At 40.5% G+C, this 21946-nt stretch overlaps 3 protein-coding genes and 1 long non-coding RNA gene across 4 annotated transcripts; 1 reads left to right on the top strand and 3 right to left on the bottom strand.

Annotated features, from left to right (window-relative positions):
* Positions 1-2131: 2131 nt before the first annotated feature.
* LOC119766178 lies at positions 2132-8870 on the top strand. The gene is made up of 2 exons (XM_038250609.1): positions 2132-2144; positions 8220-8870. The coding sequence occupies exons 1-2, from the start codon at positions 2142-2144 to the stop codon at positions 8868-8870; spliced, it is 654 nt and encodes a 217-aa protein (XP_038106537.1). The 5' UTR covers positions 2132-2141.
* LOC119768059 lies at positions 6580-7107 on the bottom strand. The gene is made up of 2 exons (XR_005277880.1): positions 7034-7107; positions 6580-6807 (listed from the first exon to the last, which is right to left on the bottom strand). It is a non-coding gene; the product is annotated as an uncharacterized LOC119768059 (long non-coding RNA).
* Positions 8871-13110: 4240 nt separating the features above from the next.
* LOC6052723 lies at positions 13111-15394 on the bottom strand. The gene is made up of 2 exons (XM_038258389.1): positions 14674-15394; positions 13111-14609 (listed from the first exon to the last, which is right to left on the bottom strand). The coding sequence occupies exons 1-2, from the start codon at positions 15233-15235 to the stop codon at positions 14062-14064; spliced, it is 1110 nt and encodes a 369-aa protein (XP_038114317.1). The 5' UTR covers positions 15236-15394; the 3' UTR covers positions 13111-14061.
* A 1955-nt stretch (positions 15395-17349) lies between these two features.
* On the bottom strand, positions 17350-20673 carry LOC119766177. Its single transcript, XM_038250608.1, has 6 exons — positions 20488-20673; positions 19143-19841; positions 18988-19092; positions 17836-18119; positions 17432-17710; positions 17350-17373 (listed from the first exon to the last, which is right to left on the bottom strand). The coding sequence occupies exons 2-6, from the start codon at positions 19342-19344 to the stop codon at positions 17350-17352; spliced, it is 894 nt and encodes a 297-aa protein (XP_038106536.1). The 5' UTR covers positions 19345-19841; positions 20488-20673.
* Between the last annotated feature and the right edge of the window lie 1273 nt (positions 20674-21946).

The raw sequence follows: 21946 nt of genomic DNA, 5'->3' as shown, positions 1-21946 counted from the left end.
GTGTTGCAAATTTTAAAATCGGGTTTTCGGCCACTTCCGAGGGTTTTTACGCATTTCTGAGTGCGGCAGGCTTTATTGTTCCCTTTCTTATGACATTTTGGCCAACTTTGAAAAAAAATGTCGGTTTCGATTTTGGACGGAAATTTGACTTTTCGAAAAAAAAAAATCTCCGTTTTTGGCCTGAAAGTCGGTTTTAGGTGCGTTTTTCGGGCAATCTGGGCTCGGATTTGGATTTGGGAGACAATTTTCGACATACACACTCGAAACCAATTGTTGAGTAAGGCAGAATATTTTGCCGAGGTTATTCGGCAAAACAATATTCTGCCGAAGTCTCGGAAGAAAATTACAATTTCTGTCAGATTATGCCGAGCACTCAGTTAATTCAAATTAAAATTCCGAGTTTCGGTTTAAAAGTGTGCCGAGCATCTCGGTACCATCAAAATCTTCCGAGTTCGGCAGAAGTATCTGTCAAATCATATTAAAGTGCCGAGCTGCTCGGTTAAAATCAGAAGCAGCCATGTTTATTTTGTTATAAAGTTGTGCCAGGGCAAGTTGTACGTGCAGAAATGAGAAGTGGTAAGTATTCTTTATATTTTCTAGAAACTAACATTAGCCAATTTCAATTTTATCTCCAACAAAACAGGGCTCCACAATAAATACAACGACCACAAGCTACCGTTAAGGAAAAGCCTGATGCGGAACAAATTTATGGGAATCTTTTCATCCAAGAACAAATGACGATGTCTTCTTGAGCAAGAAGTAAATTTAAAGTTTTCAGTATCTTTTATGGTCAAGTTTTTTTTTTTTTTTTTAAAAAAGACCGAATTGCACATTTCTCAGCATTTTGCTGGAATATTCACCTACTCCAAGATTGACCTGGAGTTAGGCTCGGCTGTCTTTTTAAGTTTGGGGATGGGCTCCCTTCTTTTCAATTGATCTTTAATCTTCCACAATAATCTGTTGCACTAGCCAGTGAGCCTAAGCTCTTTTAAGGCAGTGCATTTCTTATATTCTAACTACATTCTAAGATTTGGTATTGATGGCGAGCGGTGGTGGCAGTTGTTGACTAAGATGAGCGGCGTTTGACGATGGGCGGTTGCTGGTGGGTGGTGGGCGTTGGGCGTTGGGCGATGGGCGGCGGGCGGCGGGAGGTTGGCAGCGGGTGGTGGGCGGTGGTGGCATGAAACGATATGTAACAGAACATTAGTTTTGACTTCTACACAAAAAGGTGGATTCTCTGCTTCATGTTGATGGTGAGTAACCGTTTGAAGGCGGCGATGGTTGTCGTTTTTTGAGCAAGCGTGACATTGCGTGTTATAAGTTGTAACCGTTGGTCACAACCCTTGACGAATTACCTCTTCAACTTCAGTAGTCCCTTCACATTTCACTACACTTTACAGTAGTGAGGGGGCTAATTTTACTAGTGTTAGCGAGGCTGAAGCCCACCAATTTCCCAGGGTGGGGATTATGTAAACGTCCAGATGACATAAGGAAATTGGTGGGAAAATGGACTCGGAAAAACCAACAAGGAGCCGATTTTGGGGAAAATCGGCCTCTTCCAATCAGGTGTCCGAGTGGACAAGACGTGCTCCTCGGTGTGTTGGTCGTCAATTGCCGCACACAAGGCGGGACCCGGAGGTTCCGCGAGCGCGCGTCCGTCTCGGTTTGGTCGGCCTGGGCATCGTAAGTCCAGTATGGCAGTTGCCCACGTCTAACCGTAACAGGACCACCCCGTCGTCTGGCGCCTCCCCGCGCCATCAACGCCAAGGACGACTACCCTCAGGCCGCTGGCCTTAAACGCTAAGGAGGGCCTCTCTCGGCGAGCCCAAATCGGTGGACCCCGGGGCTTGCCGATTCGACAAGGAGAGAAGACACCTGCCCGTTACGAAGCCAGCAACGCCTGCTGGTCGTCCATCCACATCCGGCACGGAAGCCGAAGCCGAAGACGGCCCGAAGGCCGCAGTACGAAGCTGCGTCCGGCGACGAAGACCCGAGATCGCAGCTGGGGAACAATCGCCATCGCCGAAGCCAGCAAGCCAAGAACCCCCCCCCCCCCCAACCGTGGGACGGAACGAAGCCGCAGAGTGGTAGCGCCGAAGCTCCTCTGCCGGCGAACATCCGGCGAGATCCAGCTGAGCTGCATGGTAAGGTTGCCCCTGAACTACCCACACCTCGGGGCAAGACAGTGAAGAAACCAGAACAAACGAGAGTTACTCCGGGAGCAAACGGGAGGAATCGAGAGAAATGAGAGAAACCATGCTATTCGCTTTAGAAATGTCAATTTTGACATTAATGACATTTCTTTCCTGATGTTTTTTTTTTTTCAAGCTGTCTCTGGTTATCGGAAAAGCGAGGTTAGGTTGAACGCAAAATTGATAGTGTTTTTTCTTCACAAGGGAAGTGGCTGCCTGTGCGGATGCCAAATTTTAATAATCTGTGCCACGATAACGGAACCACCCGGAATGGCGGAAGCGGTCGCCGGAAATGCTTACATGTCCGCCGTCACCGTGTCCAGCTCGGAGTTACTGGAAATGTTCGTTAGAATGGGCCCGTATCGTGCGACTCATGTTTGCGATGATCCGGAATCACGCGCCCTGCATCGTGCTGAGCGACGGAACGATGCCGTCAGTTATGTAGTGGAAAATATGAGCAGCTACTGACTTAGATGGATGGATTTAATTCAACTAAAACACTGTGGATTTGGCAACCACCAGTCGGAGGGACAATCTGAACAAGGCGTGTTGCGTCTCGGTCGTTTTAATTAAAAAATCTTCTTGCCAGCGGACATTGATATACGCAGTACTTTCAAACGGTCCGACTCCACGCTGTCTGGCCCCACTTTGGGAAACACTGCCCTAGGCAGACTCGTCTCAAAGAAACTCACACATCACAATCGAAGCCAAGGACGATCTTAGGAAAATCCCCCGTATCTTAGCGTAATGCCAGGTCAACTTCTACGTTCCTCAGCCGGGCGATGCAATGCTCGCAAAGCCCAAAACCGAGAAAAATAAAAAAACGCAAAAAGAAAGTTGTTTTATTGTGTAAGGTAACTTTAACATCAAAGAAGAAACTAGCCGGATATCCAATCAGTAGCCCGTGGCACAGCTTGGTGAACTTCGCCGGTACTCCGGCATCTTGAATATCACCACCAGCTAGTGGATGATCTAGTCGATCTTTTCTGGGTAAACTGGTCAACCGTGATCTCGTGATTGTCCAGCACCTTGTCCAAATTTGTCTCGTACGTCCGCGCAACTTTTTCGCATTTCCTCCTCGGGTGACCACTCAAATTCGATTTTCAAATTCCCGACTTTTTCCCGACTTTTTTCCAGACTTTTCCAGAATGCTCAAATAATAGACATTTCTTATCTAAAGAATGATTTCAAACATAAAACTTTCTATAAGAACAGTCAATATTAACCACCGGAAAAAATCTCAATGAATTTAAAAAAATCAAAATTTAGGCATGTTTTGTAAATACAGAAACTAAATAACAAATAAAAAAACTTCAAAAATGGAATTTCATTATTATGATTCAGAGTAGAAACACAAACAATTAGTCTTAGAAAAAATAATCGAAAGTTCAACAATACTTAAAACTTCCATGTTATTTTTTAAATCGGCAAAAAAATCTGGAAATGACAAAAAGTTAAAGATAACTGAACTTAGAATAGCGTTCCTATTTTTTTTAAACTTCATCATCATTTTAAATCAAAGAATGATTAAAACATAATTGCTGTTATTATCATTCCAAGGATTTAGAAAAATGTCAAGGAATTCATAAACAAAATGTTTTTGCCAAGTTCCCTTTTTAATTTTGTAATTTTTGATATTGAATTTTCAAATCAATGTTGTATTTAGATAAATAGTATTTAGATAAATGGTCAGTATTTAACTGTTTTTTTAATGAAAATTCAGTTTGATATGATTTTATTTTGTTCCACTTATTTTAAGCAAAATGTTTGATTTTTTTTAAACAATTTTGCAATAACTCAAAATTTTTTGGATTATTTCTTGCAATTTCAATATTTTTTTTTTATGTTTTCAAAACGTAAAAAAGTTTTTCAATTTTGGATTTTATTCGGTATTTAAGTTCTCCGAAAACTGAAAATCAAGCTTTATGAATAGTAGGTAATTTACCAATACTCATAAAAAAAGTTTAAGGTCAACATTAAAAAAAAAAAAACATTTTTAAAATTACCTAATTAAAAAACATTTAATAAAAATATTTACCAAAAAAAAAAACCATTGCCAAACTCAAGTTGGAATCTGTTTTCAAATATTCAAAATAGAATCATAACTTTAAGCTGGCCATTAGGGTCTATTTTTATATTAGTTTTTTCATTAACTTTACTTCTTGTTTGATAAACAAAAAATAATAGTGATCATATGATTCATAAAAAATATTACGAAGATCTGTGTCAAAGAAGAATATTAATGTCTTGAACAGCTTTTCCATACTCAAATATATTGAAATAGTGAAAAGAACCTTAAAATTAAAGTAAGTTACTAAAGCAGAATTGAGTGAATTCAACTTGAAAATTGCACAAAATAATACAAAATTATTCAATTGTTAAAAAAATAATTTTCAAACAAGTATGTTTAGAATTCCCGACTATTCCCGACTTTTTGACAAAAAATCATAAATTCCCGACTTTTTCCCGATTTTTGGCGGATTTTGGCGAATTCCCGACTTTTTCCCGACTTTCCCGATTTCCCGACTTGAGTGGCCACCCTGCCTCGTCCATCGAGGCCATTTCAAGATCGGAACTCAAGTTGATCTCCTCCAAGCTCCTGCTGCTAATGCCATCAGCACTCAGCAGTTGTAGCTGAGAACTGAACCGTGATGAGCTTCCGGCGAATACATTTCCGCTACTACTTCCTTTCCGACACGGCGATGAGAAACAAGTGGCCACGGCTGACGATGTGGTAATCTTCGCCACTGCCGGAACAAACGTGGTAAACCTGGCGGAGGAGACAAATTTTCACGCAAAACATTCACTAAACTCTTCACCTCAGCAGATCTTCACAAGGAATCTTACCTTTGCGCATATTCCACGCGAACACTCGATCGGAATGGCCTGGTCAAAATGGACCGCAAATTTCCCACGAGAACAAGGCTACTACACAAAACTTAATGATTTTTTCTCATAATTTTCTACGGATCTAAAATTTCTGCGCGCAGCACAATCTGACAAATGTAAATAAACAAATCAAAATGTCATTTTTTCTCTTTTCTCTCAATGTTCCTCTCTTTTCTCTCAGAGAAACCTAGAGCAAACGGGAGGAATCGGGAGGAATGTAGAGCAACGAGAGCAACCAAGAAGAATGAGTTGGAAAACTGTCAAAAGCAAAATTTCAGAGCAAACGGGAGCAAAGCGGAGAAAACGGGAGGAACATGGAGAAATAAGAGCTCACTGTCTTGCCCCGAGACCCACACCAAACACCCCCACACCCACATTCACACCATCCCGCAATAAAGTGCTGTTGTTGAAGACGAAAATCGTAGTGTTTTTCTGTTTGTTCACCGTCTCCCTTGAATCACCCAGTAGCTTGCCGACCCTGGGACTACCCGGTCCGAGTCATGCTCTACGCTGTGCAAAGCGAATACTTTCAATTGGCTCCCAGCTCAAATCCGCAAAAGGTGATCAAGGTTGATGGAGTCAAGCAGAAAAACCTAAGGGTTTTTCCAACGGGAGGTGGCAGGAATCCGAGTAAACTCGGTTGGTCACTGTCCACTTACCCTAGCGAAAATAATGTGAAAAAGCACAGAACCGCGGTCCATTACGGTCCTATTGGAATGAGGATCTTGCGCGCTTTCCAAAATCGTTTTTGGCACGACTCAGTTCGTCGATTTTGGTCAGCAGCGAGTTTTATAACTTTTATGCTGCGTGTACATAATGTGTATAACGTCCTTTTGTGTCTACTACACGACAATCATGCAGCAGCATTCAATGTTATTTATTTTGTCTCGTCTCTTTCGTGTTCATTGTTGAACTTGACGAGCAATCAAATTTATAAAGCGACAACCACACTATTCCTCCAACACACACAACTACAGAACAGAATCAAAACAGAACAGTAGGAAAGAAGTGCGACTGATTGGTGCCCGATCCAAGCGATCGTCAGTCGAGTCCTCTCCAGCAGTAGTGTTGTGAGGACACCATAATTTACGACCATTTGCTGGTCAAGAGTCTGTACCGTCCTGGTGATGAGATCCGGCGGCAGATGAGGAATGTATTAGAGGAATTGAACCGATTTAGAACCCACAAATTACCGTAGACCCAGGTAGTGTGTGACGTCATCCCTGGAGAGGTAATCACACCTGAAATTAAATTATTTTGTACCTGTTGGACTGGGCCGATAAATTAGGCAATGAGTAAGTCCTGTGAGGCCGTCCTAATCGTTATTCTAGGCACCGAAGAACCGGATAGCAGGCGGAGTTCTGCCCGGGAGGTGGCCGAAAGGAGTTGGAATCTGTAGAATTGCCGAGGACCCAGCAAGGTGACGTAGTCATACCTGGTAGGCGTTCGCAACCTGTGAAAAGTCTTGTTTCCTTCGTGGAGTTAGAACAAGCAAATAATAGGGGAAAGCCCCGAACAAAAGCTTTATTTAAACTATTTTCTTTTTCACTTCTCCTATATCTAATATATTACACCTAGTACGTTGCGGCTGGAGATGTCAGTGGCCACGATCCGCACCGACTTGGGTGCTAGGGGTTTACGGGCGACGTCCCACTTTCCCTGGACCAAGTCAGCGGATCTGGATTGACCTGTCGTCAACAGCAGCAAGACCGAACAGTGAAAATATCTGGAAAGAAAAGGGAAAAGGAAAATTAGTTGTGAATGACAAAGTGAACAATTTAATCCTGTAAAATATTTTCAAGAATTGAACTATTTGAAAGAGGGATTAGTGTGTGTTAGTCTTAGCCACTCTCCCCTAAAGAATGCGTGGGTGTAGAACCCCACCTTCGTGAAAAGGAGAGAATGGCAAGATGGCATACTTTTTGGTGTTGTAATGAACCTAAACTACTCACCACTACAATCGAGAATCCATAGCCCAACGGGCCAGTTCGTGGACGACCAAGGGGTTAAATATCCTTTCCCTCGGTCCGAGCGAGGCTGGTGGTGTTGTGGTGAGGGGATCTCTCGGTGCTTCCAGGCCTGATAGAATTTTTATGATCTTAGTTTCGATCAAAAATTTTAATGTGTACACAATTTCTTACCTGTAGCATCTTGCGCGTCAAGATGGCTTACATGGTGAATCCCGGGATAAATAGTGGACTCCTGCAGGCCTCTTTTTAAAGAAAAAGTGCGACCTAGCAGCGATCTTCCACACAAAGTTTAGCCGAGCTTGGCACACCCAAATTTGAGTCAAAATTACCCTGTAAAAGAAGATCTTCGTTATGTTTGTTTTGTATTTCACTTACCTTGTCCTTTCGTTGAATTTTTCAGCTGATTTCAACGATAAACACCGATATGCACTGATTTAATTACTTTGCACTACTTTTACGCTGATGAGCAATGTAAACATTGCGATATGCTGACGTTTACCAAATTAGAGACGTTTCGGGAACTGTCAACCAGTTTGCCCGTCGGGAATAAGCCCATGTGGTGAATTTCCGTAGGAGATCCAAAGTGATCTAATGTTGGATGAAATGTAAATAGTTCACAAAATTAAATCGCTGCGCAGCGTAATGTAAATAGAGTTGTCTACTATTATTTTGGGATTCGTTTTAATTATTATTTTAATTTGTAGTGCATGTCTAATTTTTAATTTATTTATTTGTATTTGTTTGCTATGCCATCTTTTTTCTATTTTAAACATAAATCTAAATATTTCTGTGATTGTTAGTCACTGAGACTTGTAAATATTGCCCATATTGAGGCTTGTACAATATTGAATGACCATTTACACTAGTCGACGAACCTGAGGAGTGTCGAAGATGATTTTGGAAATGCTTTTCGATTAAAAATGTTCATGAACTTCGTGCATTCACATTTTTCGCCGGGGTAGTGGATAGTGTAACCGTTGGTCACAACCCTTGACGAATTACCTCTTCAACTTCAGTAGTCCCTTCACACCAATTTCCCAGGCCCACCAATTTCCCAGGGTGGGGATTATGTAAACGTCCAGATGACATAAGGAAATTGGTGGGAAAATGGACTCGGAAAAACCAACAAGGAGCCGATTTTGGGGAAAAATCGGCCTCTTCCAATCAGGTGTCCGAGTGGACAAGACGTGCTCCTCGGTGTGTTGGTCGTCAATTGCCGCACACAAGGCGGGACCCGGAGGTTCCGCGAGCGCGCGTCCGTCTCGGTTTGGTCGGCCTGGGCATCGTAAGTCCAGTATGGCAGTTGCCCACGTCTAACCGTAACAGGACCACCCCCGTCGTCTGGCGCCTCCCCGCGCCATCAACGCCAAGGACGACTACCCTCAGGCCGCTGGCCTTAAACGCTAAGGAGGGCCTCTCTCGGCGAGCCCAAATCGGTGGACTCCGGGGCTTGCCGATTCGACAAGGAGAGAAGACACCTGCCCGTTACGAAGCCAGCAACGCCTGCTGGTCGTCCATCCACATCCGGCACGGAAGCCGAAGCCGAAGACGGCCCGAAGGCCGCAGTACGAAGCTGCGTCCGGCGACGAAGACCGGAGATCGCAGCTGGGGAACAACCACCATCGCCGAAGCCAGCAAGCCAAGAACCCCCAACCGTGGGACGGAACGAAGCCGCAGAGTGGTAGCGCCGAAGCTCCTCTGCCGGCGAACATCCGGCGAGATCCAGCTGAGCTGCATGGTAAGGTTGCCCCTGAACTACCCACACCAAACACCCCCACACCCACATTCACACGATCCCGCAATAAAGTTCTGTTGTTGAAGACGAAAATCGTAGTGTTTTTCTGTTTGTTCACCGTCTCCCTTGAATCACCCAGTAGCTTGCCGACCCTAGGACTACCCGGTCCGAGTCATGCTCTACGCTGTGCAAAGCGAATACTTTCAAAGTATAGGAAAAGCGTGACAAAGGGGGGGAGGGGGGGGGGGGGTAAATTTTGGCTGATTTTAGCGTGACGTACTTTATGGATGAAGCCTATTAGGATTTTTTGTTGAGAAGTATTTTTTTAATCAAAGTGTTTGGACAGTGAAAATATATGCTCCACAACAATAAAATTGCTTTTAAATTTTTCTCAGTGGCCATAAAGTTGAAATGAAAAAAATATATCAAGTAGAAATAATGTTTTTCATGGCAAATTAGTATTTTCAACTTGTGTGTTGCGTATAAACGCAGAGTGACGCGCCCCTCGGACAATGCTGCTGAAGATCTTTGTGTTTTGTTCTATTGTGTGTGCTTGCAACTCTCGGTGCCCGTGCTACTGCTCAAAGCGGTATACGCACTTCGGAAGGAACCGGTCAAGAAAAAAATCAAATGGGCAGCAGCGGTAGCGCAAGCAATTGATTTGGTTGTAATCACCGTGGAATTTTTAATTGGGTAAATTCGCTTGGTTTTGTTCGGTGACAAGCAAGTCAGAGAGGGTGAAGAAAAGCCCCAAGAAATCGCTCCCTCTCCTTTGTTCTGCTGTTCGTAAAGCTGTTTCTTGACCCCTTTCCTTTCGATCTGCATACTAGCCTCAAAGTAGCATCAAATAAAAACAACAGTTCGAAGCGAGCGGTAGTGCGGGCGCAGCTGATGGAATAATTATCCTGGCCTCTGCTGCGTAAAACACCGAAGTTGTAAGTTTTTGTAATTGTGTGAACCTTTCTGTTTAGTTAATAATAATAAATTCTAGTTTTCAACGTGCCACAAATAAGTTGTTTTATTTGGGTCGTTCGAGAAACCGGTGCCCGTTCGCAAATACGCAAGTGTCGCACCCCTCGGACACTGCTGCTGACCCTTTTGTGCTCCGTTCAATTGTTTGTACTCACGATCGGTGCTCGTGCTATCGCTCAGTGAAGAACAGAAGTAAATAACAGTTTGGGACGAGCGGTAGTGCGGACACCGAAGTTGTAAGTTTTGTGTTCTATTGTGAAATATGTGTTATTAATTGTTGTAATAAATTTACAGCTTTGTAGCGATCGACAAATTGAATTGTTTTATTTGTCACGCTCACAATCCCGGTGTTCGTGCCCACATTCCGGCCGTTTCCAACATTGTGAATAAATAGATAATCATTGAATTTGCGCCAAAAATCTAATTTCTAACGTTATTTAACTTGAAACACTATTTCATGAAATCACAACTCAAAGTTTTACAATATTTGAAGTGAGTTTTTGAAAAATGGTTGCATACTTTGGGTGAATTTCATAAATTCATACAAAGTTGTATTTTTAATGATTCTTAATGGTTCCATTTATGGTATGATTTTAGTTATATGGTTATATGGCCTAATATTTAAATTTATTAGACAAAAATAATTTTTGTTGCCCAACATATAAGCAAGCAATATTCCTAGTTGTGAAAGCTTCTTAAATAAAAAAAACATTGATTTGTCCGTACAACTTTCCATAGAAGTTTGACATCTGCCCATATAATTGCTTACGAGACCATTTCACGAAACGGAACACCACTCGAAATCGACTTTTTCTGAACATGCTTAAAATTTAGCGGAGCTGTTTATCCTATCGAAACATGCACCTATTTTTTTAGGGTTTTTTGAGGGCGTTTTCAAATGGTTATATCTTGGATAAAAACAAATAGAGCAAAACTTGACTGCTTTTTTAAGAAACCCTGAATTCTATTGCGTCATCAAATTTTTTATTCTAATCAAACTTTACTTGTTAGGCCAAGTTGAAATCTCTTGTGAATTTCAAATGTATAAGCTTGCAGTAGCAGAATTTACCTACATCGATCCATGCAACATTTTTTTTAATTGCTCAAAATGCTGCCATTGAACGGCCCGAGCGGTTTAGGCTTTCAGGATTTTTGTGATATTTACTTGCAAAGTCAAAACAGATCAGTAAACTTCACTTATTTGTGTATTACACTTTTTTAAAAGATTACATTTTTGCGGTAACACTCTCAACTTTTACGCACACGATCACATCACTCAACTTTTTGTTGCTACTTTCATTAAGACTTTCGTCGAGCCAATTCTCTACGTTGAAGCCAGACTTGTCCTCCAGACCTCTTCGCCGAGCCATGCCAGACCCGAACTCCTAAGTCCCGGGTGGACTCTTCACTGCGGCTAAGTCCCGGGTGGACTCTTCACTGCGGCTAAGTCCCGGGTGGACTCTTCACGGCGGCTAAGTCCCGGTGGACTGCGGCCTCCACCGCTAAGTCCCGGCGGACTGCGGCCTCCACCGCTAAGTCCGGCTGGACTGGGGCCTCTGCTACTGGTGGCTGCTGGCGGGTCTGGCTGGTCTGGGGCGTCTTCTGGAACTGGAACTGGACTGGGCTTGAACTGGCTGGAACTGACTGGAACTAACTGGAACTAACTGGAACTAACTGCCCTCCTCAAGAATTTTGGGGTTTTTATAGTCAGTCCCCGAAAACTCTACTAAATTTTGTTCTACTAAAAGTGGTCCGTTTCGATGAGAAGCATCGATGAACCTCATGAATTAAATTATGCAGACCTCTGCAATTCTTCATGACTTTCCGTATGGTGTAGTGAGTACACCTCAAAATCGGAAGTCATGGGTTCGAACCATTGTCGTGAAACTTTAAATTATGTTATTGGAATATCAGAATTATGTTCCTAAAACATTCTCAAAAATGTTGGTCAATTATGAGAAGGTCGAATTCTCCATTGAACAAACATGCCAATGAATTTGGTTAAGCCACACCCTCAATTTCCCCTGTGTAATAACATCGCACATTCAGAATTGAAAGCTTAACCACTTTTTTGATTGCCTAACAATTGGCGAAATTTAATAAAGGGCTTTTCAGGTGAGGATGACTCATGATCCACACCTGTACATAAGCTTAATTATTTGTCGCGCAACGCGAGTCGACGGGTAAAATTATTTATGCTTGCGTAAGCGCGCATGGTCAAAACTGTGGTGAGGTTCGAAAAATGGACAAATTTAATGATTTAAATTTGAGGTCGTTGCATTCCCCCACACTTACCAGCTAGATGTTTGTATTCTTGAAAAGCATTAAGAACATCTATCGAAAGTTATTTGTAGGTTGGAAGAATATTCCCAAACTTAATAATTTGATTTGTGAAAAAAATACTTTGCAAAAAATCATAAAAAGATACTTTAATGGCTGGCTATAAGAAATTGATTTAAAAAAATATTGGTTTGGTTAATCTCCCCCACACTTATCAGCTAGATGATCGTCTGAAAGAAATGATCATCTATGGAAAGAATATTGTCGGGTGTAGTGATCGTGCGGTTTACAATTTGTTCTTCTTGTGCTTTCTTGTAAATTGCTTTATAATTATAATTGCTCTTTTGATTTTTCTACTGTAAAATTATTTCCATTACTCTTTTGATCTTCTGTCCTGTTAAATTACTTGAATTACTGTTTTGAACTTCTCTTGTAAAAATATTTTCGTTGAAACTGATTTAAATAAACTTGCATTTGAAATTAATTTTCATTATCTCTCCTAAAAAAAATAATTGCATTTTTCCCACTGTAAGCAAAATTTGTTGTTGTTGTAGAACTGTGTTGATCGGCTGGTTGTTATCGTCGTCGTCTTCCATCTAAAATCGTCTTTATCGTGAGGCTATTCATTCCACAGTGACTTGGTCAATTGGTCAGTTTTCGAGGCTAAGGTGTTGAATTTCGTCGATTAGTGCAATTGTTGTTTCCATCATGAATTATGCTTCATAACAAGGGGTTTCCAACATCGAGGCAGACTGGTCAGTAATCCGGAATTACTCTGCATCCAAATGAGTAATTCGGTAATTCTAGGATTACCCAGTAATTCCTGAGTAATTCTAGTAATTCTAGTAATTCCTGAGTAATTCTAGTAATTCTAGTAATTCCTGGTAATTCCATAGTAATTTTAGTAATTGAAAAATCTTCATCCCATTCAAATGATACTTAGCGTTGCGTGTATGTTATCTATTTAAAACTCTATTTGAAAGTTTTAGAACAGTGATCCCTACGGCAAACCTGAACCTGAATTAGAATTTTAATATCATGAAATTCGGAGATTTTGTAAAATATTGACACATTTTTTTTATTCTTTTGTCTTCTATCTTAACCTATACCCTAACTGGCTCAATCGGCCTTGCCATCACGGAGCCGTGCGTCTATTTATAGATCCGAGATCTATTGTTCTTCGTCTTGATGGATGAGGATGATCTCCTGGGGGTCTTGTTGGAAGAGTCTTCCTTCCTTCTTTAACGCGTTGCGGTGTGGTTGGTTGGTCATCTTCCCGTCCATTCCTCGCTCACCCACCGCTAGTTGTTGTAGTGGGGGAGCGGCATGTGTGTGTGTGGTAATTAATTACCGTGTATCTGTTGCTCCCAGCGGGAGCAGGGGGTTCAAGTTGCCACCGAAAAATCAGTGGCGAGGTTACCGGGTGGCATTCGATCCCTGATCGTCTGCTTGAAAGGCAGATCGCTTAACCATTCGGCTAAGTACCCGGACCAAATATTGAAACATTGGTAATGACACATTGGTAAAACTTTTTCTTCTTTCTTTACTGTTTTTTTTCTGTCAGAGGACACGAAGGTTTGCTCCTGGCATCCTCCGACGAGGCTCACACACAAACTAATTCCTCGAAGCCCGATAAACTCGTCAGCTTTTTCCTCTTTTTTCACTGATTTTATTTCCACCATTGGACGCACAGATTTGATCTTGTCATCCTTGGACGAAGCTCGCACTCAAACTAACTCCCGGAAGCCCGACCAACCCGTCGGCTTTTTCTTCTGTTTTCACTGTTTTTTCCACCAGAGGACGCGCAGATTTGATCTTGTCATCCTCCGACGAAGCTCGCACTCAAACTCTCTTCGTGCATAATTGAGAATTGTAGACATAATTATCAAGGTCAATGTCAGTCCGTGTGTTTTTTTACGTTTCAATTTGGGTTATTCTAGATTTTTATATGTTTAACATATTTATTAACAGTTTTAGGCATCACAACACTTAAAAATACGTAACAAAAACAGTTAACTTAACCTCAAACTTTAGATAATTCGTTGATGAATCTTCCAGAAGATTCATCTAATGTCAGATGGTCTCCAATTTTGTTAGGAGGATTTATATGACCGGAATAGCGATGGATATGTAACGGGTGCTTGAAATTTACTCTCTTTAGGTTGCTATCTGATCCAAACTTGTAAAAACTTCCATGCACAACAATCACATCTTCAACTTTGTCGTTTTGAACAGGTGCTGTATCTAATCGAAATGGTTTATACCGACCGTTTGAAGTTTTACGCTGAAAACACAAAACTTGAGCCACTCGCATCTCCCCAGTTTTGAGGTTAAACACACACCAATCTCCGATGGACAGTGTGTTAAAAATGCCAGGGATTGCAGCGTCGTCGACTTCAGATGGCACTTGACACTGGCTATCTTGGATGCGAATAAAGCGTTTTAATCGATCCGAGCTCAAACGCGTTGGTTGTTTCCGGAATATCCAGACTAGTGTGCTGACCTTCACAACAATGACGGAACCATCGAGCTTTCTTACATGGACAAAGCCAAGTTTTGAAGTAGACTTGCCTAAAAATATATTATAAGGATTGGTTAAAAAAACACATTGTAAACTTAATTATTGAATACTTACTAAATTCGTTGGTGCAATCTTTCAAATCAAGATCTTGATGAAAGTTTGGGAACAACTCTTTTATTTCAACGATATCATCGTCATCAGCGTCATCGCCAGTCTCCGTACTCTCGGTGGAAAATTGGGGTGCAGCAAACAATTCTGATGGTAGAATCGAACAGCTTGATGTTGGCGCACATTTGATCCCTACCGAGGCGAGATCGGAAATGGCTTCCTTCCTGGCCACATTTATCACCTGGCTGATTTCAATATCGGATGGCATCGTTTTGGGCACATACATATCTCGTTGTTTCGTAAGGCCTTTGTCGGTAAATTTCTCCAAAACAGATTCTGAATCTACTAAAAATTCTGCTCGCTTGATGCGATGCATGAAATCTCGCACTGAAAAATTTACTACAGTTGAAAACGTAGAGCTCATGGACCTCATTTTTCTAAAGAAATTTTCATTCCACTGACTATTGAACAACGTAGGTAAAAAAGCGTGTGGACATTCATTATCCCGGCAAAATCTTATATTCTGCAACAGCTCATGCCCGTTAAGTTCGATACAAAAAAAGAGCATTTCTCGTCACGTAAAATTCGTCCACTCGTAGATCATTCTCAATCAACCATGTACGCCAGTACCTAAGAAAAAAGATCGAGTACCAAATCCTTCGTACTCTCTGTAAAACAATCAGCTCCTTGTCGGTAAACGCCAAAACAGTGTAGCGTAGCAGCTTAAGGAATAGGGTAGGGTAGTCATCAATGAGACACTTTTGGTTTTCAACTTTCAAAGATTTTTCTCATTTTTTCATCAGCATGTTTTAATGAGCTTTTTGTTGCATTATCTTTCTTTTAATGTGTTCTAACATTGACCAAAATATGAGATCGATCCGACATCTACAGCCAGAGTTATTCAACTGTCTCATTGTAGACGCACTTGGCAGGAACAATGAGACAGCTGGGGAACAATGAGACACACTACGAAAATCAAGATTTTTCTAGTAAAACATCATGTTTTTGTATTGTTCCATTGCAGGAGACTTTCTTTTAACATTTTCAAACAATTTTGTTAACATGAAACTTTAATTAACAAAAGTTATACTAAAAAGTATTAAAATTTTGTAAAATCCGTATATTTATACCAAATAACTTTGTATTTTTGGTTAAATGAAGTTAAAACTCAATAAATATGCCAAAAATCACTTTGAATTCATGTTTTGAAAGATTTCCATAGATTTTGAAAAATTTAATGAAGAAACATCAAAGTGTCTCATTGTTACCCATGAGCTGAAATGAGTGGGGAACAATGAGACAGTCCTGGATACTGGGTATATTCTAAATTTTGGCCAAACCTAATGAAAGGACATTGTAGCCCAACTCAATCCCTATGGAACGTCGAAAGAAATTTGAAGAAATATTAGTTTTTGTGTTAATGGCAGCCTACGAGAGAAAAAGTAATTTTTTGTCCATTATTTACTTTTACACCCCAGAATCAAACATTTATGAATAACTTTTCAAGGGAGCGTCCATAACCAAAGCCACTATAATGGCAGTCGTGTATCCAGTAGACACACCTTTCCCCCAAATATGAGCCTGATTGGTTGAAATTACGACTTGTGAGAGCCATTTTATCATTGTTCCCCGTGTCTCATTGATGACTACTCTACCCTAAGACAGTCCCTTCGGATTGCAAAACATGTTCTTTTAGTGCATGGGCGACGCGAGGTTGTATCAGTTTTTCTACGATCTTGTAATTCATCCGGTCCTCGAGTTTGATCTCTCCAATTGATAATCCGTGCTCCGTTATTGGGACGTTTTTTACGAGAACGTGTAGATGGCCAACCATTGCTATCGAGTTTCCTAAAACAGAAATACATTATTTATTTATTCATTTGTTGGACACATTTCTCAAGATGGGGAAGTAAAACGTCGGTCCCGGCCTTAGTTGTTATTAGGCCGTTAAGTCATTCCAGGTGTTGAAGTCGTCTCCCGTATAAGGACCATCCACACACCAAACTAAGCCTCTACAGCATTGCCTAAGCGTTCTCGATTGCAAGATTCGTACTCGAAACTAGATGTCCGAAGGTTGATTGTTGAGACAATGGCAAATCTCTTTTTACTGACTGACTGAACTGACGATCTTTGGATTGTGAGTCCAACTGCATACCAGCGACTCTACCGAGACAGAATCCAGGGAGACGACCTGGACCGAGCTAACGACTTATCCTCTAGGTTAGACCGGAGCCAACATTTCCTTCCCCATCCGACGAAAAGCGTGATCAGACAAATCTCGTCTCGAAAAATGCCACCGGGATCGTCTGGAATCGATCCCAGTCCAACTGGGGTGAGAGGCAACAACGCTTATCACTTCACCACCGGTCCCGGGCATTAATAATACAAAATAAAACTTACCAAGTCGCAACACCTTTCCAATGTCCAGCAAACGGTTCTTAAGCTTTCCGCCAGTGTGTACATGATCTTGATAAACATACGGAGGTTCGTGTGCCGGGCCGGCAAAAAACTCGACAAATTCCTTTGGGATTCGATCATCCGGTTTACCGCCTAGACCGCTAATTACTTTCATCCCACCTGAATTTGGCGCTGCTCCGTCTGCCGAGCACCCAAGAACAACTAGACCCGAATTTTGCAACTCTTTCGCAATATATCTGTTTCGCAGAACATAATTCTCGCTTTTCATTGTTTTGCCCATTGCATACGCTAGTAAGCAAAAGGGGGATGCATTTGGTGATAAACTCGTGCACAATATTACGTTTACATCCGTGGCCTGTTTGCCGGAGCTGAGAAGTTTCTTGATGTCTAGTCCGCCGTGTACTTCCGTTCCTCGCACTACTGGCATTCCGGTGATGGGATCGTCTTCGTGTACGATACCAAATATACGGTTTGTTTTCTTATCGCACTCTATTCTTCCCGTGATAGCGGTGGCATCTTCCGACAGAAACACGTAGGGAGACAAATTGTTTTCTTCGATATAGGTCACCAGCTCCTTTGTCCTCAGAACTCCTTCGGGCACGTCAGCCATTTGCTTCGAGTAATACTGATAAATGGTCGACTTACTCGGAAGCGGTAGAAGTGACATATACGTATTATAGTTCAATCTTCCGCCTGTTAGGTAAATGCACATCGATAGCCTTTTAATGGTTTCAGGATATTGCATTTTACTGCCTTTTGCTGTTTTTCGCAAATTTCCAGCAGCATCTCAATGAATTTGTTGCGCTTTTTGTTTTTGTCGTCCTCAGCTAGTACATCGTAACTCGGGATATTTCCCACGCTTTTCTGTTTATCTTCCGCAGCTAACCTCGTAAAGTGATCTGTTATGCTCGATTGTTTTACGTCGTACTGGTTACTTAATTTAAATAAACGACTCTTCGACCGATTCTTGGTTGATTTCTCTTCGTGGAGATGTGCCTCATGAATAATACAATTATTAAGGTTTAGAGTGGCGGCTAAAATTAAAAAATAAATTAGCAATTTTTGAAATTGCTTCACGCCAAATCATCGGTGAAATTATTTTATTAATTTAGTAAGAGTTTTTGTTCGAGTCAGAGTCAGTGGAGTTGCGTCTTTTTTTCTGAAGATGGAATTGTAATCGCTGAATTGCTAGAAGCCAGAGTAGGAGGCGAAGTCGCTTCAAAAGCTTTCCAATTCCGGCCTAGTTAAAACTTAAAATTCAGCTGTAATGACCATGACAGCCCGTAGAAACCTTGATAAATGTTTTCAATGCTTTTTTTTGTATTCTTGAAGCAAAACATTCAACGAACGATTTAATAATTCAGTAACAAAGGTAAACAAAAGGGTGGTTCAATCTTCGTGATTTTCGTGGAAATCTAAATGCTCTCAACGAGCAGGATTTACATAATTGTTTGAAATACTAAATATACACATACATTTTCTTTAGCCATCGAAATCTGCGTTGTATCATTGAAAATAGACACACAGTAACAATCAGAAGAAATCCGCGAAAATCAAGAAGATTTTTAACCAACCTGAAACGATGTAAGTCTCTATCAAAGTCATCCCAGGCTATCATTGTCATCAAAACACGTTATATTATTGCAATATCACTTTTATTGGCCTCAACGAATTTAAGTAACCTTCTACCTTTCTCCTTCATTTTTACAACTAAGCAACAAGTGTACTACAAAATAACAATGAACTATGTTTTAGGGTCAGCAACTCAAAATAAAATTCAAAAAACGATGCAACAAAACATCATTTGTTTACGATACGACTAGCCTGTCCGTACTATTTAAGAATGTTCCTGCTTAAAACTACATCCGATTTATAGTTTCTTATCTGCAATTTAAAAACTACCTGAATTAACTTCTTCGTCGATCCATTCCTCTTCCTCAACCATGTCGATCATATCTCTTTTTTGTCCGTTTTGGTCACCGGTACTCTCGATCTCTACAACAAGAACTGAACTAAAAAAGTTAATATTATTCTAAATAAGCATTACTTAAACATACCTTTAGATGCACGTTCGCCCCGTTCATCATCGAAATCAGCTTTACGCTTCGAGCTCGAGGGCTTAATCATGTCTAGCAAGCTGGTTTGCTTCGTTTTTGAACCCGTTAGATTGGACGCTGGGTGTTGTGTATGATAGTGTTTGATAAAGTTTGCAATCACTACTTTAAAGGATGTTTTGCTGGTTATGGTGTAGAAAAGCATTATCAACGATTTGCAAAACGGACAGATTGCCCCGACTTTTCGCTCGTGTTCCGTGGCAATGATGCGCAATTGGAAGTCATTTTTTGCACAAATTTATGCGACTCATTCCCATCTACCTTGACCCATTGAGCCAACCGGGCCCTGAACTTCTCCAGAAGTTCTTGTTCTATTTTCTCGTCAAGAACAACTTTTTTCAGAGGATTCTCCGGTGTATCAGGGCGGGACACGAGTTGTGTCTCAACCTGGCGTGAACGGCAAGCAAGCTTTTCCCAGCTCGTGCTAACAACGAGATCGCGATATCCGCGCAGAACGGCTACATGTCCCGGCAACAGGCCTTTCTCCTTGGGCAACGAACTCAGTTCACTATCCGTTATACTTCTTAATGCAACATAACTATCGTAACCAAGTGATGTTAGAAAAGATTTAATTGCTGTAGGAATTGGCCCCATAACTTCCAAAACTTTCCAGAGAGGATTCTCGAGGTCCTGATTGTTGTCCTGCAAATAATATTTATCTCGTGTTTATCATCAAATCTGAAACAAGCTAGCAGTGTATCAAAAAATTGTTCGTTTGGTTCGACGGTTCGACCAAATATTGAATTTAGTAAAAGCAGAGCTAGTTCTGCCAGAATCCTGTTTAAACGGTGGAACTTTTCTGCTAGAATGCTGTTTGAATATCCAGCTCTAAGAACTCTGCTAGAACGTCGTGACTAGGAGTTGTGTTACATTTGGTTAAAAAGTGTCTTCAACACACAAAAAGTGATTTTGAACTTCTGATATGTACCATGTTTAGTAACATTTTACGCATTTACTCCTATTGTGTTAATTTATCAACTAACAATAATCATATGTGAAATTTATCAATTTATAAACAAAATTGAGGTGTACGGACAAGTTTTTAGCCTAAATTTTGGACTTTATTTTAGTTAAATCGTTTATATTATTTTTTAGTTGAATATTTGGTCTTGATTTGGTCAAATCATCCTAGTACCTTAAAAAAGACGTATCCCTGCGTTAATCTATTCAACAAACTTGAAGTTTTACCAAGTTTCAGGAAAAATACATTAAAAGCAAATAAAGTTACCGTACAGGGCTGTACGGACGATTTTTTGATACACTGTCCGTTATTAAAATTTTACTATACCATTTTCGTTGACTGTTTTATTAAATGAGTATTAACCGCTTTTACTTAAACCTGCTTAAAATTTTTGAATTTTTACAAAATATGCACGAACTGGCACAATTTAAAGAACACGACACATGTGCGAACGAAACGTCGAAGAAAGTTACATTACACGTTCACCAATTGGGTCCTAAAATGAAGCTTAGATTGCTGATATTATTGTTTACAGCGATAAAGCTTATTTTTCTGAGTACAATGACCCTTTGTACGACCACAAAGAGTTTAAAATTGATTTTTAAATCAATTTTGAAAAATTATCCTCGCGGTCCTTCTTGACAGAAAAGCTCCTACTTGACAGCTCGTTCCAATTGGACCATAGTTGATCCATCGAAAAAATGTTGTCTCGTCAATATTTTTTTTGCATTAAAATGAAAAAAAAGTGATCAGAAATGGTTTTTAATCGTGTTTTTTACCGTTGTACATAAAAATTGACATAGGGCTTTAGTACCCAATTATAACACATTTCAAAGGAAGAAGAACAGCTTTATTTGTTTTTTTAAACCTTGGCCACCTTGGGTTTCAAATTGATTTACACCTTGTTTACACCAACATTTACACAATTACCCAGTCTCGAAATATTCTAGCAGAACTGGTTTTGCCAGAATCCTGGTAAAATGGTGGAAAAATTCTGCTAGAATGCGGTTAGAATATCTTAAGAATATCCACTTTTGTTAGAGCTCTGCTAGAACGCTTCGACTGGGTACAAAGAGAACAAATGGAGTACCCGACGCGATTGGTAGTGAGCAATGTATTTCTTATGGAGCGAACTGTCAAACTACCACTCGAATCGGGTATTCCATTATGGGAGCGTTATTTTATAGACGTATCCAGTTTGAAATGGCCGCTAGGTGGCCAATGGTGTTAGAAATGACAGCTTCCATGTATTTCAATATGGGAGCTCAGGAAAACTCAATTTTTAAGCAATAAAATGATTATTTATGATAAAAGTATTGATTGATTAGGTGCACAAAATGTGTCTAGAATATTATTAAAATAAAAACTGTTCGAAAAATTTGCAATTGAGATAAGTACACCATTCGATTCAGCAGAAATTTTGGGCACCAAAAATATATAGTTTTCATATGTTAAGCATTTTATTTTAGAAGAAAATTAACAAAAAGTATGAAAATCGAGACATTTAGTATGGGAGCTGTCAAATCTCTCACCATCAAAAAGCAGCGTTGAGCTTTCACTGGATTTGTCTATTGTGTAACACAGTTGGGGGAGAAAGTGGTTAAAGGCTGCGTTTCACAGGCATTTTTAAATTTGTATTTGTATTTTTGTTTTGCAGGTAAAAACCAAATTAAAAAAAAAATGCACTACGTAATAAAAGAACGCTTCCTTAAAAGCAAATTAAAATTTTGATTTAACGAGAATTTCACACGCGTTACTGAAAGCAACTTTGGTAGCAATTTGGTGG

This window comes from Culex quinquefasciatus, chromosome 2 (genome assembly GCF_015732765.1).
Source record: "Culex quinquefasciatus strain JHB chromosome 2, VPISU_Cqui_1.0_pri_paternal, whole genome shotgun sequence".
Classification (NCBI taxonomy): domain Eukaryota; kingdom Metazoa; phylum Arthropoda; class Insecta; order Diptera; family Culicidae; genus Culex; species Culex quinquefasciatus.
The sequence above is the reverse complement of the archived record's forward strand: the minus strand, read 5'-3'. Positions and strand labels throughout refer to the sequence as shown.